Source organism: Rutidosis leptorrhynchoides, chromosome 5 (genome assembly GCF_046630445.1).
Source record: "Rutidosis leptorrhynchoides isolate AG116_Rl617_1_P2 chromosome 5, CSIRO_AGI_Rlap_v1, whole genome shotgun sequence".
NCBI classification, from domain to species: domain Eukaryota; kingdom Viridiplantae; phylum Streptophyta; class Magnoliopsida; order Asterales; family Asteraceae; genus Rutidosis; species Rutidosis leptorrhynchoides.
This window is the reverse complement of record NC_092337.1, coordinates 397,036,806-397,054,720: the sequence shown is the minus strand read 5'-3', so window position 1 is coordinate 397,054,720 and position 17,915 is coordinate 397,036,806. Positions and strand designations below refer to the sequence as shown.

At 34.1% G+C, this 17,915-nt stretch overlaps 1 protein-coding gene across 1 annotated transcript; it reads right to left on the bottom strand.

Moving 5' to 3' along the window:
* Nucleotides 1–7,083: 7,083 nt before the first annotated feature.
* Nucleotides 7,084–17,015, bottom strand: LOC139849859 (uncharacterized). Its single transcript, XM_071839478.1, has 4 exons — nt 16,862–17,015; nt 16,698–16,798; nt 16,093–16,652; nt 7,084–7,822 (listed from the first exon to the last, which is right to left on the bottom strand). Exons 1-4 carry the CDS (start codon nt 17,013–17,015, stop codon nt 7,084–7,086), a joined length of 1,554 nt encoding a protein of 517 aa, XP_071695579.1.
* Nucleotides 17,016–17,915: the final 900 nt, after the last annotated feature.

Sequence of the window (17,915 nt, the reverse complement as noted above, 5' to 3'; positions counted from 1 at the left end):
GTTTTAATACTTTGTTTAATGAATACACCAGGTTATCGACTGCGTGTAAACCAAGGTTTTACTACTTTGTTAACAATTACACCAATTACCCTTGAATGTAATTTCACCCCTGTTTTAATTATTCTAGTGGCTATTAATCCATTCCCGTGTCCGGTTAAATGAACGATTATTCGTACATATAAATACCCCGCCCATCGTGTCCGATTGAGTGTATATGGTAATTTATAGGGACGCCCAATTGTAAATCTTTATATTAACATTAACAAACTTTCATTTAGTTAAACAAATATAAAGCCCATTAATAGCCCATAGTCTAATTTCCACAAGTGTCGTTCTTTTGTCCAAACCCCAATTATGGTACAAAGCCCAATTACCCAATTTTAGTAATTAGCCCAACATCATGATTACTTCGTTTTAAATAAGCATAATAATAACTTAGCTACGAGACATTAATGTAAAAAGGTTGAACATAACTTACAATGATTAAAAATAGCGTAGCGTTACACGGACAGAATTTCGACTTATACCCTTACAACATTCGCTAACATACCCTTATTATTAGAATTAAAATTAAAATTAAAATATAAATTATATATATATATATAAATTTTACGTATGAATGAGGAAGAAAAAGATATGAATTGTGATCAGAATTCGGTTGGCTTTATAGGGAATTTCGATTTTTGGGGCTCCGCGACTCGCGGTGAATTTTGCCTTCAAACTCCGCGAGTCGCGGAGTTTGAAATTCCAGCTCACATCTTGGAGTCTTTCTCTGCCGACGGTTTTTATTATATATATAATATATATATAATTAATATAATTAATTATATATTATATTATATTTATATACATAGTTAACTTGTAATTTTTAGTCCGTTGCGTCGAGCGTTGAGAGTTGACTCTGGTCCCGGTTCCGGATTTTCGAACGTCCTTGCGTACAATTTTATATTTTGTATTTTGCGTTTTGAATCTTGTACTCTTGTAATTTCGAGACGTTTCTTATCAATAATTGGAACCTCTTTGATTGTCTTTTGTACTTTTGAGCTTTTTGGTCGTTTGCGTCTTCAATTCGTCGAATCTGTCTTTTGTCTTCACCTTTTATTATTTAAACGAATATCACTTGTAAATAGAACAATTGCAACTAAAAGCTTGTCTTTCTTGAGGAATAATGCTATGAAATATATGTTCGTTTTTAGTATTATCAAATATTCCCACACTTGAGCGTTGCTTGTCCTCAAGCAATATCGTCTTGAAATACTAGAATCACTTCTTTATTCTTCACACTTTGTACATCAGTGATTTCTATACGGCGGTATAAACAATGGTAGTAACGATATGGTTTACAGTCCCACATGACTATAAAAATTTCGATCCATTAAGGAAATTGGATCTTTATGAAAACATTTGATCTTTTGAAATCTAGTTTTTACCCTAGATAAGTTTTCCGGAATAACCCTTTACCGGTGTTTGCAAAATATTTTTGTGGGTTTGGTGGGTTTCAGATTTGAAAATTTTAGCTCAAAACTTGCGGTTTTGTGTCACCCACTTGCTAACCTTGTATTTGGAAAGCAACACGTCCAGTTTACTTGTCCCGTATATTACCTTTCGGCAAACTACCGTCCGGTTGTAAAGGAAAGCGTTGAACAAGCAACTGTTAAGGCAATGTCCCGTGACATGCTTTTGATTATGGTCTATAACGTGTCGGACGCAATTACTATCCTTGGTAGGAGCAATAGTAAAGCTCACCCTTATAATTTTTCGGTATGGCACAAGGTCCTGTCTTTGACCACTATGCAACCACCGTTCTTACGGTTGACACCCGATTTAGTTCAGGTGACCTAATGAATTCCAGGTGAATTCCTAGGATTTTACGTTCAATGGTAATGAACGCATTGAAAATAGGGTTTTCAGAAAACAAATCGGTTTGTAATTTTGATCAAAATATTTTCTCGTTTAAGCTCGAGTTTAGATATCATCGAATTCCATGAGTTTGTAATTCTCAATCTTTAAGGTCAATCTCTAGGATTGAGTAATATCAGTCTTAAAAGCTGATTTTTAATCTTTAAGGAGATTATCCTTTCTGGGGATCTGATTCATTAGTCTTATCCAGCTAATTTGCATGGTGCCCCCCCCATTGTACGAGATAAATCCTTCTCATGGTTAGGATAAATCTGACCACTTGGCGACCCTGTTTAATGCTGAGGTCCGTGGATTTCCTGCTGATTTTAGTGACGACTTTTCTAGATTTTTCGTCAACCTACAGCTGGTCTGGACGACAACTTCATGACCTAAATCAAGAAGCGCGTTTCTTTTTCGGAAGACTTTACTTCCTTTTAATGATGGAATTGATTCATCGTGTAGATCCATCTCTTCTTTTCTTTCATTGGGTAAAACAGTTTAGTTTAGTCCAAAGCAAAAGTATTTTCAGTTATTTGTTACAGATATATGTGACATATGTTTAAGATAATTTGGTAAATTTTCCCACACTTGGCTTTTATTTTCCTTTTTATCGTCCTCTATTCCATTTTAAATGAATTTTAACATTTTGGTTTGTTTCTCAATTTATGTCCTTTCCGAGGTAACAATAATTTCGGTGTTAAAACCTAGTTTTATCGTTCATAAATATGTATAAACATGATTTTGAATTCATTTAATTGAAAATTTTGAAAAATTTTACTAGAATTGGGTAGTCAGTATATAAGACTAGGGCTGTTCTTTTTTATCAGAGAGCACTAGATTCTAATACAACTACTGCTTTACTAGTATTTTTAATGGTAACCAAGTGTTTAAGATAAAAATTTTAAAATCCGAAAGAATTTAACCCCTTCCCACACTTAAGATCTTGCAATGTCCTCATTTGCAAGAAATCAGTAACAATTTAAATTATTGAGGGTGATTTGTGTGAAAATGATTAGATTTTTACCAAAGTTTCCAAATATATTGGCGTTTGTTTGCTGAATGATAAATGGTGCACATCATTTGTTCATTCCATCTTGTTGTTATTTCACATATATTTTGCATCTTGTCGTCAAAATTAGTTGCTTTTGCTGAACTTAATGCAAGTCTTTAAAAATGCGTTGTTTTACCCTGTTGTGTACATAAGATAAACTGCAAACATATATACATATTTTTGAAGTTTGGTATATTACCCCACATTCAAAAATTATTAAAATCTAAGAATAAAAGTTAGATAATTAAAATGATTACAATATTAACAAAAGTATTAAACGTATCAATAATTACAAATTACAAAATAAATAAAAAATAAGTAAACTAAGGATGATATTGGTACCAATAGGGGTTCCAGGCATAACCATAAGTGCTATAGAATGCTTCGGCAGGGTCATACGTAGGATATGGTGGCTGCATCTCTATCGACCAAGGAGGGAAGATGGGTTTCGGTGTAGGAATATAGTTTCTACCTATATGTTGGCAATGAGCTATGATCTGGTTCTGATGAACTTGCCAATCTTTAAATGCTCTCTGTCTAGCATTTTCGTATTCCTGAGAAGCTATAAACCTATGCATTTCTTGCATCTCATTCCCCCCTCCTACATTACCTTGCTGCTGGTTTCTCTCCACCTGTGGATGTCTACCATGGTATCGTACTGCGGCGTTATTTCACCTCTTCAAAACTTTCGCACCATGGTATACATTTAAACCTATAGTATCGCGGGGTTCTGGTTCTTCTACTAATAATCCCCCCCGACTTATATCCACACCGAGATATTCACCAATCAAAGTAATAAAAATTCCACCTCTTATTATGCTATGTGGTCGCATCCCCCGAACCATAGCTGATAAATAATAACCCACACAATATGGTATACTTACAGCGCTTTGTGGGTCTCGAATACACATATGGTAAAACAAATCCTGTTCATTTACTTTTTCCTTGTTTTTACCCCTTTGTGTAATCGAATTAGCTAAAAACCTATGTATCACTCTTAATTCGGCTCTATCTATATCCAAATAAGAGTAATTTCCCCCTTTCAAACGGTGATGGCTTGTCATTTGACTCCACACACCGTGTGTATCAAAATTTTCATCTATCTTTCTACCGTTTAGTATCAATCCTCTACAATCGGCAGACGCTAACTCCTCAGGCGTATATATACGTAAAGCCTGAGCCATGTCCAGTAAAGACATGTGGCGCATCGAACCGCCTAACAAAAATCTAATAAAAGAACGATCGGTTAAACTAGCTACCCGATCATTCAACTCTATACTACATAACAATTCTTCACACCATACTTTATATACAGGTCTACGTATGGTGAATAAACATACCCAGTCATTAAAAGAAGAATTACCATACCTCTGTACAAGTAATTCCCTAATTGGCCCGGCCAATTCTACAGCTTCTAAGGGTCCCCATTCTATGACCCTCGGTACCTCAACAACCTTAGAATGAAGAGTATGCAAACCCCGTTGATATTTTGGATAATCTATCCAAAGTCTGTCAAATCTCAGGTTCGGGTGCAACTCTTCCAAGTGCATATCGGAAAAGGTCATGACTGGATGAGGTATATCCTGCTTGTAGTAGTTATCCACCTCCTGTTGTTCCAAATTCTCAGCAGGAACATTGCGGGCTTGGGATGAAGATTCACCCCTTTCATTCTGCAAAACACATCAAACACAATTTTTGTGCATCCAAATATGTATTAGTGTCAGCAAAATCATCAATCAAAATAATTACAATGACATTATTAATTTATATCAAACTTAAGCTCATTTTCACATTTTTATCAAATCTACACTTTTTTTTTCAAATAAGCATATACGAAAATGTTTACCAAGTTCATAAACATTCAACTCAAATAACATGTCAAAATAATCATTACTAGCAATTAAACAAGTCTCAAATGGCATTATCTTTCAAAAATCAAGTTCATGAATTTTAGACTTGAAAAAGTCCACTTTAATTCTCAAAATCATGTTTAGGCTCAAAGTTTGGATCATTTAACTACCTAGACATGTTACACTACTCAATTTAGCAACAATTCATGACAAAAATCGGCCATAACCTGTTTATATCAAAAAGCCCCAAATTTGCTCAAGAACACAAACCCTAGATTATTCAAAATTTGAAGTATAAGGCTTCTAATCATGTTAAACAGCATCAATCTAGGTTATACAAGCATAATACATAAACAATTTAAGTCTAATTACACTAAAAAGCATCAAAATCAAATTGGGGAAAAAATAGCTCAAGAACATCAAATTTTGAATTAAATGGTGTTTAGGTGTAGAAATTTACCGTTTTTCTTGAGTAATTCTTAGATAGCATCCTTCTCAACATGATTTTAGCAAAAGATTTGGTGATTAACGGTTAAAAATTGTGATTTTTGGGGTTTTTTCTCGGGTTTTTCCGGTGCAGTTTTTCGAGCTGTATTTTTGGGTTGAGGAGTATGAAACTGATCAGTTTGCAGCTCTTATTTTTTTTCTGTAATCCGGCTCCTCCGCGAGTCGCAGGGATTAACCCTCCAAACTCCGCGAGTCGCGGAGTTTGGTATATATATATATATATATATATTTTTTTTTTATAATCATTAACTTATTAAAACAATTAAGTAATTAATTTTAAAATTTTGTTTCCCTTGTTATTTAGAACGAGGTCGTTTCGGATCGATGTCCTAGTCCGTCCTTCGACAAAATTTTAAAATTTGTCTTTTTGTAGCGATTGTTTTAAAAGCTAAGATTTTTGGGTTTTTTCAATGTTTTTGGCATACTTTAATTCAATAAGATTAAAAATAATGATAATAAAAGTTCTCGTCCCTCCCTCGGGTAAAGCAATTTCGGTTCAAAGACCTAGTCTTCAACTTACGACGAATTTTAAAAATCATATTCTTAACTTAATGAGATAAAGTAAATTTTTGTTTTTTAAATTCACACAACTTAAATATAAAATTCAAAATTAATATTAAAAATTCACACCAAACTTAAAATTTGAAATGCATAAAATTAAAAATTTATATTTTAAAAATTAAAAATTCACACCAACTTTAATTTAAAAATTTATAAATTTATATCAAACTTATATTAATTTTTTCAAATATTTACAATTTTAAATATATTGTTTTTACAAAGTTTACAATATTAATTTAAGATTTAAATATTAATTTTAAAAACATGGTAAAAATAAATTTAAAAATCTTTTTGTCTTTTTATCCCACTTTAATCAATCAAATATTATCAAAAATATGCGCCCCTCTTTTCGGTAAAGTAATTTCGGTTCCAAGACCTAATTTAACTCATGACGAATTTTTGAAATATTATGGGTTGATTGTTTAAAGATATTTATACCTTATAATAAACGTTAAATTTCGCAGTGATGTAATAAATTTTTGAATGATATCAATAATTTCGGTCGCCAAACCTAATTTTATTTAAAACCAATTTAATACTTTTTAGCGAACAAATTAGCGTTTATTATCAAAAGGTTAAAAATAAAAAAATAAAAACTGTACAGACATACCTGTGAAATAGATTTCTTAGTTATATGATCTATCCCATTCATAAGATAGTCGGTTTAATTGGTTTTCCATGGCTACATAGGCGTAACCTCGAGCATTCAGTGTCTTTTCTTCTAAACATATGAACGGTCCATCTCTGCATAAAGTAACAAATTCGGTATTTGAATAGGTTTGATTATTTGAACATTTACCTCCATGTGACCATTTTCCGCATTTGTGACATCTTTCTAGGTGTCGTGCTCTTCTTTTCGCTGCGGATTTTGATTTTCCTTTACCAAATTGTAACTTATTATCTTCGCATCTGGATTCTTTTCTAACTCCGTCCATTCTTTCTCTGATTACTGATACTATTTCACTCGAGAGTATATCATTATTTCTTTTAGTGATCAAAGCGTGTAGCATTAGACCATGGTTTAGTTCACAGGCAGTCTTCATTTTGTAAAAACCTAAAAAAAATAAAAATTCAGAATGGGGGGAGAAGACTAGTTCTTTAGGGTCTGCTAGGGAAAGACCATTCGGGTTCCATTTTCGAGAACTACACGAAAACAGACAATCTAACTCTAACAAAAATACATATTATCCTTTAAAGACTTGATTCTCCCCACACTTAGTTAGCTGTGGTGTCGAAATTGTGATTAACTTCGTTGTCGACTTCCATCGGACCATGTATGTAATGTTTAACTCTGTGACCATTAACTTTAAATTCTATCCCATTTGAATTTATCAATTCTATCGTTCCGTATGGGAAAACTCTTTTGACTATGAATGGTCCAGACCATCTTGATTTCAATTTTCCAGGAAATAGCTTGAATCGTGAATTGAAAAGAAGAACTCTGTCTCCTTCTTTAAATTCTTTTGAACTTCTGATTCTTTTATCATGCCATTTCTTCGTTCTTTCTTTATAGATTAACGAATTTTCGTATGCTTCATGCCTTAATTCTTCTAATTCGTTTAGTTGACTTAATCGTAGACGTCCAGCTTCATGTAAATCAAGATTACATGTTTTCAAAGCCCAAAATGCTTTGTGTTCAATTTCTACTGGAAGATGACAAGCTTTTCCATAAACAAGTCTAAAAGGTGTGGTTCCAATTGGAGTTTTGTAGGCTGTTCTAAAAGCCCAGAGTGCATCCTCCAATTTAATGGACCATTCCTTCGGATTTGATCCTACGGTTTTCTCTAGAATACGTTTTAAAGCTCGGTTCGTATTTTCAACTTGTCCACTTGTTTGTGGATGATATGCGGTGGAGATTTTATGAGTTACTCCATATCTTTTAAGAACTTTCTCAAGTTGATTATTACAGAAATGAGAACCCCGATCACTTATTAAAGCTTTCGGTGTTCCAAACCTTGCAAAAAGACATTTTAAAAAGTTGACTACAACTCGTGCATCGTTAGTTGGGAGAGCTTGTGCTTCCGCCCATTTAGATACATAATCAATGGCTACGAGTATATATAGATTATTATTAGATTTTGGAAATGGACCCATAAAGTCAATACCCCAAATGTCAAATACTTCACATACTTGGATGACATTTTGTGGCATTTCATCACGTTGACTTATTTTTCCGGCCCTTTGACATGCATCACAGGATTTGCAAAGAAGGTGTGCGTCTTTGTAAATTGTAGGCCAATAGAATCCAGCTTCATAAACTTTTCTTGCTGTTAGTTGAGGCCCATAATGCCCTCCTGTTGGTCCTGTGTGACAATGGTTTAATATTTTACTAGCTTCATCTCCAAATACACATCGGCGTATTATTCCATCGGGACAACTTTTAAACAGATGTGGATCTTCCCAGAAATAGTGTTTTATATCACTGAAGAATTTCTTTCGTCTTTGGTACGATAATCCTTTTTCAAGGAATCCACAAACTAAGTAGTTTGCATAGTCTGCAAACCATGGGATTTCTTTATAATCTATCTTCAATAGATATTCATCAGGAAAGTTGTCTTGTATGGCCGATTCATTCAGAACTTCTAATTCGGGATTTTCAAGACGAGAAAGATGATCAGCGGCGAGATTTTCTGCTCCTCTTTTATCTCGGATTTCAATATCAAACTCTTGTAAGAGTAAGATCCAACGGATTAATCTTGGTTTAGCATCTTGTTTTGAAAATAGGTATCTAAGAGCAGAATGGTCGGTATAGACCACCGTTTTTGCTAGAACGAGATATGATCGAAATTTGTCAAAAGCAAAGACAATAGCAAGGAGTTCTTTTTCAGTAGTTGTATAGTTCGTTTGTGTTCCTTGTAATGTCTTACTAGCATAATATATAGGTTGAAATCGTTTTTCAATCCTTTGTCCTAAAACGGCTCCCATTGCAAAATCACTTGCATCGCACATTAGTTCAAATGGTAGATTCCAATTTGGTGTTATCATGATCGGTGCATTAGTGAGTTTTTCTTTAAGAATATTAAAAGATTTGATACATTCATCTGAAAAGATGAATGGCGCATCCTTTTCTAGGAGTTTATTCATAGGAGTGGCAATTTTAGAAAAATCTTTTATGAAACGTCGGTAAAAACCGGCATGCCCTAGAAAACTCCTAACTCCTCTAACATTGGTGGGATGTGGAAGTTTAGCAATTACATCTACTTTAGCTCTATCCACTTCAATTCCTTCTTTTGAAATTTTATGTCCAAGAACGATGCCTTCTTTAACCATGAAATGGCATTTCTCCCAATTAAGTACTAGATTTGATTTTTCGCATCTAATTAGCATTCGTTCCAGATTAACTAGACATGATTTAAATGTATCACCGAAGACTGAAAAGTCATCCATGAAAACTTCCATGCATTCTTCTATCATGTCATGAAAAATGGCCATCATACACCTTTGAAAGGTTGCAGGGGCGTTACAAAGTCCAAATGGCATGCGTTTGTAAGCAAAAGTACCATAAGGGCACGTGAATGTGGTTTTCTCTTGATCTTCGGGTGCTATTGGAATTTGAAAATATCCGGAAAATCCATCTAGAAAACAATAGTAACTATTTCCGGCTAATCTTTCCAACATTTGATCTATGAAAGGTAAGGGAAAGTGATCTTTTCTGGTGGCGTCATTTAATTTTCTATAATCAATACATACACGCCATCCTGTTACAGTCCTAGTAGGAATAAGCTCATTTTTCTCATTTGTAATGACAGTCATGCCACCCTTCTTAGGTACGCATTGAACTGGGCTTACCCATGGACTATCAGAAATTGGATATATCAAACCTGCATCTAGCAGTTTAATAATCTCTTTCTTAACTACATCTTGCATATTAGGATTTAGTCTTCGTTGGCGTTGCACATACGTTTTATGACCTTCTTCCATAAGGATTTTATGTGTGCAATACGAAGGACTTATTCCTTTAATATCATGAATCTTCCATGCAATGGCTGGTTTATGAGCTTTCAACACAGAAATGAGTTGTGATTTCTCATTTTCAGTAAGAGAAGACGATATTATTACAGGTAATTCAGATTCACCCTGTAAATAAGCATATTCCAAATGGTTTGGAAGTGGCTTTAACTCTAATTTTGGAGGTTCTTCTATCGATGATTTATATCGATATCTGTCTTCTTCTTTTAGCATTTGAATTTCTTCTGTTGTTGGTTCATATCCATTAGCTATAAGTGTAGCTAACATTTCAGCTTCATCAATTGGTTCATTACCTTCTCCTAAAGAACATTCTCCTGTTCCTTGTAATTCTGGAAATTCTTCTAATAATTCTGCATGTGCATCTATAGTTTGAATATAATAACATGTATCATCTGCAGATTGTGGTTGTTGCATTGCTCTATCAACTGAAAAGGTAACACTCTCATCCTCTATACTTAGGGTCAGTTTCTTACCGAACACGTCTATCATTGCTTTAGCCGTGTTTAAGAATGGTCTTCCTAATATGAGAGGAACTTGAGAATCTTCTTCCATGTCCAGAACAACAAAATCTACTGGAAATACTAAAGTACCAACTTTAACTAGCATGTTCTCCATTATTCCTCTAGGATATTTTATTAATCTATCGGCTAGTTGTATGCTTATTCTGGTTGGTTTCAATTCTCCAAGGTCTAGTTTAGCGTATAGTGAATACGGCATTAAATTTATACTAGCACCTAAGTCTGCCAATGCTTCTATTGAACTAAGACTACCCAGAAAACATGGAATTGTGAAACTTCCTGGATCAGATAGTTTTTCTGGTATCTTATTCAACAGCACTGCTGAACAATTAGCATTCATAGTAACAGCCGAGAGTTCTTCCATTTTCTTTCTATTTGAGATTAGATATTTCAAGAATTTAGCATATCTAGGCATTCCTGAAATCACATCAATGAAAGGAAGATTTACATTTATCTGTTTAAACATATCCAAGAATTTGGATTGCTCGGCTTCAAGTTTTTCTTTCTTCATTTTACTCGGGTAAGGAAGTGGTGGTTGGTATGGTTTAACATAAGGTTTATCCTTAACTGTGTTATCTTCATTAACCTTTTCAACTACCGGTTCTTTTTCCTTATCTTGATCAGGTTGTGGTTCTTGTGGAGTAGGAATAGTTTCATCAGAAGTTACAGGTATTTCAGGTGGTTTAAGTGTTGTACCACTTCTTGTGGTAATAGCTTTAGCTGTTTCATTCCGGGGGTTAGCGTTTGTATCACTAGGTAGACTTCCCGGTTTTCTTTCACCTATTAACCTTGCTAGGTTACTTACTTCTTGTTCCAGATTTTGAATAGAAGCTTGTTGATTTCTAAATGCTTGAGCATTTTGTTCATTTGTTTGTTTCTGAGATGTGAAAAACTGTGTTTGAGTTTCAACTAGCTTCGTCATCATATCTTCTAAATTCGGATTTTTATCATCGGTTTGTTGTGGTGGTTTGTTTTGAAAATTCGGTCTTTGCTGGTTGTAAGTATTATTGGATACTTGTTGATTGCTAGGACCTTGTTGGTTGTTGTATGGAATATTTCGGTTATAATTCTGGTTTTGATTGTAAATCGGTCTTGGCGGTTGATAATTATTCTGATAATTATTTCCAGGCCTTTGGTTTATGTATGAAATATTCTCTCTTTGTTCCATTGTTAATTCAATACTGAGACAATCTTTTGTCAAATGTGGTCCTCCACACTGCTCACAACTAATTCGTATTGAGTGAATATCCTTAGTCATCTTTTCCATTCGTCTCTCTACAGCATCTATCTTTGCGGAAATGGAATCTAAGTCATGGCTAGAATCGGCTCTAGCTGCTTTAGATGATCTAATGATGTCTTTTTCTTGGTGCCACTCATGTGAGTGGGAAGCAGTGTTATCAATAATTTTGTAAGCATCAGTTTCGGTTTTCTTCATAATAGAACCACCAGCTGCTATATCTATGTCTTTTCTTGTAGTGATGTCGCATCCTTGGTAGAATATTTGTACTATTTGACAGGTGTCTAAACCATGTTGCGGACATCCTCTTAATAACTTTCCATATCTTGTCCACGCCTCATATAGAGTTTCATTTGGTTTCTGTGTAAACGTAACAATTTCTGCTTGAAGTCTTACGGCTTTAGATGCAGGAAAGAATTGTTTAAGAAATTTGTCAACTAAAACGTCCCATGTATCGATCGCCCCTTCAGGTAACGATTCCAACCAATCTTTGGCTTCTCCCTTTAAAGTCCAGGGAAATAACATGAGATATATCTGTTCATCCTCCACTTCTCGGATTTTAAATAGTGTGCAGATCCTATTAAAGGTACGTAGATGTTCATTTGGATCTTCCTTCGGCGCACCACTAAATTGGCATTGATTAGTCACCATGTGTAGAATTTGTCCTTTGATTTCATAATCTGGCGCATTAATGTCTGGATGAGTAATTGCGTGACCTTGGCCAGTGCGTTTAGCTCTCATTCGGTCTTCCATACTTAGAGGTTCTAGATTCTCCATAATCGAATTTGTTGAATCGGAATCACTAGAGGATTCAGATTTAATGGTTCGTTCCTCAACAATCTCTGTTTGAATGATTGGTGGCTCCGGAGGAAAGTTTAGTGGTTCAGGATCTATGAACCGTTCCTGAATATTTTCCGGATTCTCAATTGTGATGTTGGGTTCAAAAAATGGATTATCGGAAATTTGAACTGAAGTACTTGGTCGACTGGATGACGATTCTAAAGAAAAATCAACGGCGGTTATATTTGTTAAACGATGTCTTGATCGAGTTACAGGTGGTGAACGTACAAAAGGTGATGAACGTCTTGCTCGGTGCATTCACTGAATATCCTATTAGTTTTAAAAAGGAAAGAAAAATTATAATAAGTTATCCAATTAATAGACTTTTCTGATTTTGCCCACGTTTCGAATAGCCAAAAGATGCAGCAGAGGGGCAGGATTCGTTTGGTCTCAATATAATTGAGGACTGTTTGGCTCCAATAACCCGGTCCACGTACAAATCCAACTATTACTACGAACCAGAAAATTTTGATGTCTATTAATTTAACCACTTAAAATAAATTTTCGTAATTTTAAGAAATTTAGATAAGAAGTAGAAAAAATTCTAAGTCCTAAAAACTAGAATGGCGAGAAATAAGAGAGAAAAAGAGTTCGTCGCAAAAGGTCGAAAAAGAAAAAATGGTTGAAAAATAAAAGGTGACGGAAAAATAAAAGAAACTTATAAAAACTTAAAAATACTTGACTAACCTAACCTTATTACTACAACTAACTTAAAATTATAATCGCAAATTGAAATTACTAATTGGAATGATAATTGGTACATAGTAAAAAGTCTAAAAATATTAAAGCTTACAGGAAAAACTAAATCCCAAATGGAAATAACTTAAAAAGAAACTAAAACTTAAAAAGGCGTCGCAAAATTCTAAAGTACCTAAATCTTAGTCTAAAGAAAAAGCACTTAAGGAATTCTACGGCAAAGCCTAAAAATCTAGGAGTAAAAATAACTATAGCAAAGACTAAGTTTAAAATTAAATATGAGCTTAAAAATACAAAAGTTATGCTACAACGATTAAAAAGGGACAAAATATAAAAATATACAAAAAGTTGTAAAAAGTACAATTTTTATAAAAATATTATTTTTATATTATTTATTTAATAAAACTACTAATTTTACAATTTAATTAAAACTAATTAATACTAAATACATAAATTAAATAAAAAGTAAATCTTAAAATAAAACTAATAATAATAATAATAATAATTAGGGTTAAATAATAATAATAATTAATTAAAACCCGTAATTAATGCTGGATTAGGGTTTTTTTCGCCTGTCAGAAAGGCTCCGCGACTTGCGGTATTCAAGGCTTCAAACCCCGCGACTCGCGGGGTTCAGAAATTCAGTTGACAGATTTAAATTCGACGCGTTTTTTTTTTTTTATTTTTATTTTCTGTTTTCTATTTTTACATAAATAAAAGATATTAAAATAAAACTTATATTTTTATAAACTAAACTAAAAATAAAGAAACTTATAAAACTTAAATATTTAACAAAATCTTAAAAATACTTATATTTTTGTTTTTCTTTTTATATTTTTGAATAATTAAAACGTATTTTTACAAAAGCGACTTTTAATAAAAGTAAGCTAAAAATCTTTTTTTTTTTATATTAGCGTTGCGCTTCCGGCGTTTAAGAGTGTCCCCGGCAGCGGCGCCAAAAATACTTGATGTTATGCGAGGTGTATATAAAATAGTTTATATTTTACTAGGAAAAACTATTAAATACGATACAATTTTACACAAGATATTTATTTATTTATAGAATGGATATACTTAAACCTTGCTACAACACTTATAGGCAGTGTACCTAATCGTACAGTAGTGTAGTTTTTAGTAAGTCCGGTTCGTTCCACAGGGAAATCTTTAAACAAAGCTCAACGCTATATTAGTTTACTTTTATAAAAATACAAATATATATATAAGTAATATTATTATTATAAAGGGGGTTTTTACCGTTTAATGACCGGTTTGTCGATTTTAAGACTTTAGTCGCAGTTAAAACCTAATGTAAAATATAAAATAAATACAAGACTTAAATTAAAGCGTAAAGTAAATAACGATAATGAAATTGCGAATAATAAAAGTGCGATAAAATAAAATTGCGATAATTAAAAAGTACGATAATTAAAAGTGCGATTAAATAACAATAAATAAAAGTGCGATAATTAGAAGTGCAATTAAATATAAAGTAAAGGAAATTAAATATGAAATAGAAGAATTATGCTTATTTAAACTTCCGTAATCATGATGTTTGACGTGTTGATTTTAGTTTTATGCCCATGGGTTAATTGTCCTTTGTCCTGGATTATTTAATATGTCCGTCTGGTTTTTGTCCATAACAGTCCATCAGTCATAAATATAAAGTACGAGTGTCCTCATCAAATTATTCTTATACCCGAAGTTAAATATTCCAACTAATTGGGGATTCGAATTGTAACAAGGTTTTAATACTTTGTTTAATGAATACACCAGGTTATCGACTGCGTGTAAACCAAGGTTTTACTACTTTGTTAACAATTACACCAATTACCCTTGAATGTAATTTCACCCCTGTTTTAATTATTCTAGTGGCTATTAATCCATTCCCGTGTCCGGTTAAATGAACGATTATTCGTACATATAAATACCCCGCCCATCGTGTCCGATTGAGTGTATATGGTAATTTATAGGGACGCCCAATTGTAAATCTTTATATTAACATTAACAAACTTTCATTTAGTTAAACAAATATAAAGCCCATTAATAGCCCATAGTCTAATTTCCACAAGTGTCGTTCTTTTGTCCAAACCCCAATTATGGTACAAAGCCCAATTACCCAATTTTAGTAATTAGCCCAACATCATGATTACTTCGTTTTAAATAAGCATAATAATAACTTAGCTACGAGACATTAATGTAAAAAGGTTGAACATAACTTACAATGATTAAAAATAGCGTAGCGTTACACGGACAGAATTTCGACTTATACCCTTACAACATTCGCTAACATACCCTTATTATTAGAATTAAAATTAAAATTAAAATATAAATTATATATATATATATAAATTTTACGTATGAATGAGGAAGAAAAAGATATGAATTGTGATCAGAATTCGGTTGGCTTTATAGGGAATTTCGATTTTTGGGGCTCCGCGACTCGCGGTGAATTTTGCCTTCAAACTCCGCGAGTCGCGGAGTTTGAAATTCCAGCTCACATCTTGGAGTCTTTCTCTGCCGACGGTTTTTATTATATATATAATATATATATAATTAATATAATTAATTATATATTATATTATATTTATATACATAGTTAACTTGTAATTTTTAGTCCGTTGCGTCGAGCGTTGAGAGTTGACTCTGGTCCCGGTTCCGGATTTTCGAACGTCCTTGCGTACAATTTTATATTTTGTATTTTGCGTTTTGAATCTTGTACTCTTGTAATTTCGAGACGTTTCTTATCAATAATTGGAACCTCTTTGATTGTCTTTTGTACTTTTGAGCTTTTTGGTCGTTTGCGTCTTCAATTCGTCGAATCTGTCTTTTGTCTTCACCTTTTATTATTTAAACGAATATCACTTGTAAATAGAACAATTGCAACTAAAAGCTTGTCTTTCTTGAGGAATAATGCTATGAAATATATGTTCGTTTTTAGTATTATCACCTATTCTAAGGGTCAACTGTTGGCCATAAACATCAATTAGACATCTAGTGGTATTCAAAAATGGCCTTCCCAAAATAAGTGGAATCCTTTCATCCACTTCCATGTCTAGAACTACAAAGTCGGCGGGGAAAACTAATGTCCCGGTCTTAACTAGCATGTTCTCTATAATCCCACGAGGGTATTTAATAGAGCGGTCCGCTAGTTGTATGGCCATACGAGTGGGTCTAAGTTCCCCAGGTGCTAGTTTAAGGTAAATAGAGTAGGGCATTAAATTAATACTAGCACCCAAATCTGCCAATGCCCGCATACAAGCAAGATCCCCCAATAAACAAGGAATAGTAAAACAACCCGGATCTTCCAACTTCTCGGGAAGTTGGTTTATCACCACCGCTGTACATGCTGCATTTAACGTCACGGATGAAACACTTTCCATCTTTTTCCGGTTGGTAAGCAAATCCTTCATGAACCGAGCATACTTGGGCATCCCCGCAATAACATCAATGAAAGGTAAGTTGACATTCACTTTCTTGATCAACTCCTTGAACTTTGATTTTTCCGCCTCTAACTTCTCTAACCTCTGTTTTCTCGGGTATGGGAGCGGTGGTTGATACTCCTTAGCTACCGGTTTAGCAGCAACCTTTACCGGTATATTTTCAACTTCCTCAATCACCTGTTCCGGCTCCTTATCCCCCTCCGGTTCACTATCAACTACCGGCTCACTATCTTTAACCAATGAAACTCACAAATCATACTCAGCAGGCTTCTTTGGTGGATCATATGCTATACCACTTCGGGTGGTGATAGCATTAACGTGCCCATTTTTCGGGTTAGCATCCGTGTTACTTGGTAACTCCCCCGATTTTCTCTCATTTCTCTGATTAGCAAGTTGACCAATCTGTTGTTCCAAATTATGAATCGCGGCTTGTTGATTCCGGAACATCTGATCATTCTTCTCATTATTCTGAGTAACAGTAGTAACAAGCTGAGTTTGAGATATCACAAGCTTTTCGATCATAGCTTCAAGATTCGACTTTTTCTCTTCGGCTTGGGGCTTTTGAAAATACCCAGGAGCTTGTTGCTGAAATCCTCCACCCGGCGAATTCTGATAATTACTGTTACTACCTCCCTGACGACCTTGAGGATTGTAGGGATTATTAAAATTGCGGTTAAACTGAGCGCGCCCTTGAAACTGATTATTATTTTGCTGACTGATGTACGCTATCTCTTCCTTTTGACCTATCGTTAACCCCGCATCACAATCTTTAGCTAAATGTAAACCCCCACAATACTCACAACCAACCTTCATATCATGAATATCCTTATTCATCTTCTCTAAATTTCTACCAAAAGAATCCAACTTAGCACTGATAGACCCAAAATCATCATACGCACCAGTGGTCTCGGTTCTCTTAACTGAAGCTGAATGGGATGACTCATGATCTTGATGCCATTCATGAGAGTAAGCAGCTTGCTTTTCAATTATCTCTAATGCCTCTTCTTCGGTCTTATCCATTAACGTACCACCTGCTGCTTGATCAATACTCTGACAAGTTGGAATGTCACAACCTTTGTAGAAAATCTGAACCTTTTGTAAATCATTCAACCCGTGTTGCAGACACAAGCGTAACAAAGTAGCAAAACGGTCCCAAGCATCAAATAATGTCTCACTGCTCTTTTGTCTAAATTGTAAAATTTCTGCTTGAAGTCTAGCAGCTCGAGACGCAGGGAAAAACTTCGACAAAAACTTATCCTCCAAAGTCTCCCAAGAGGTAATCATGCCCTCTGGTTGCTTATCTAACCATCTCTTAGCTTCTCCCTTAAGAGTCCAAGGGAAAAGCCT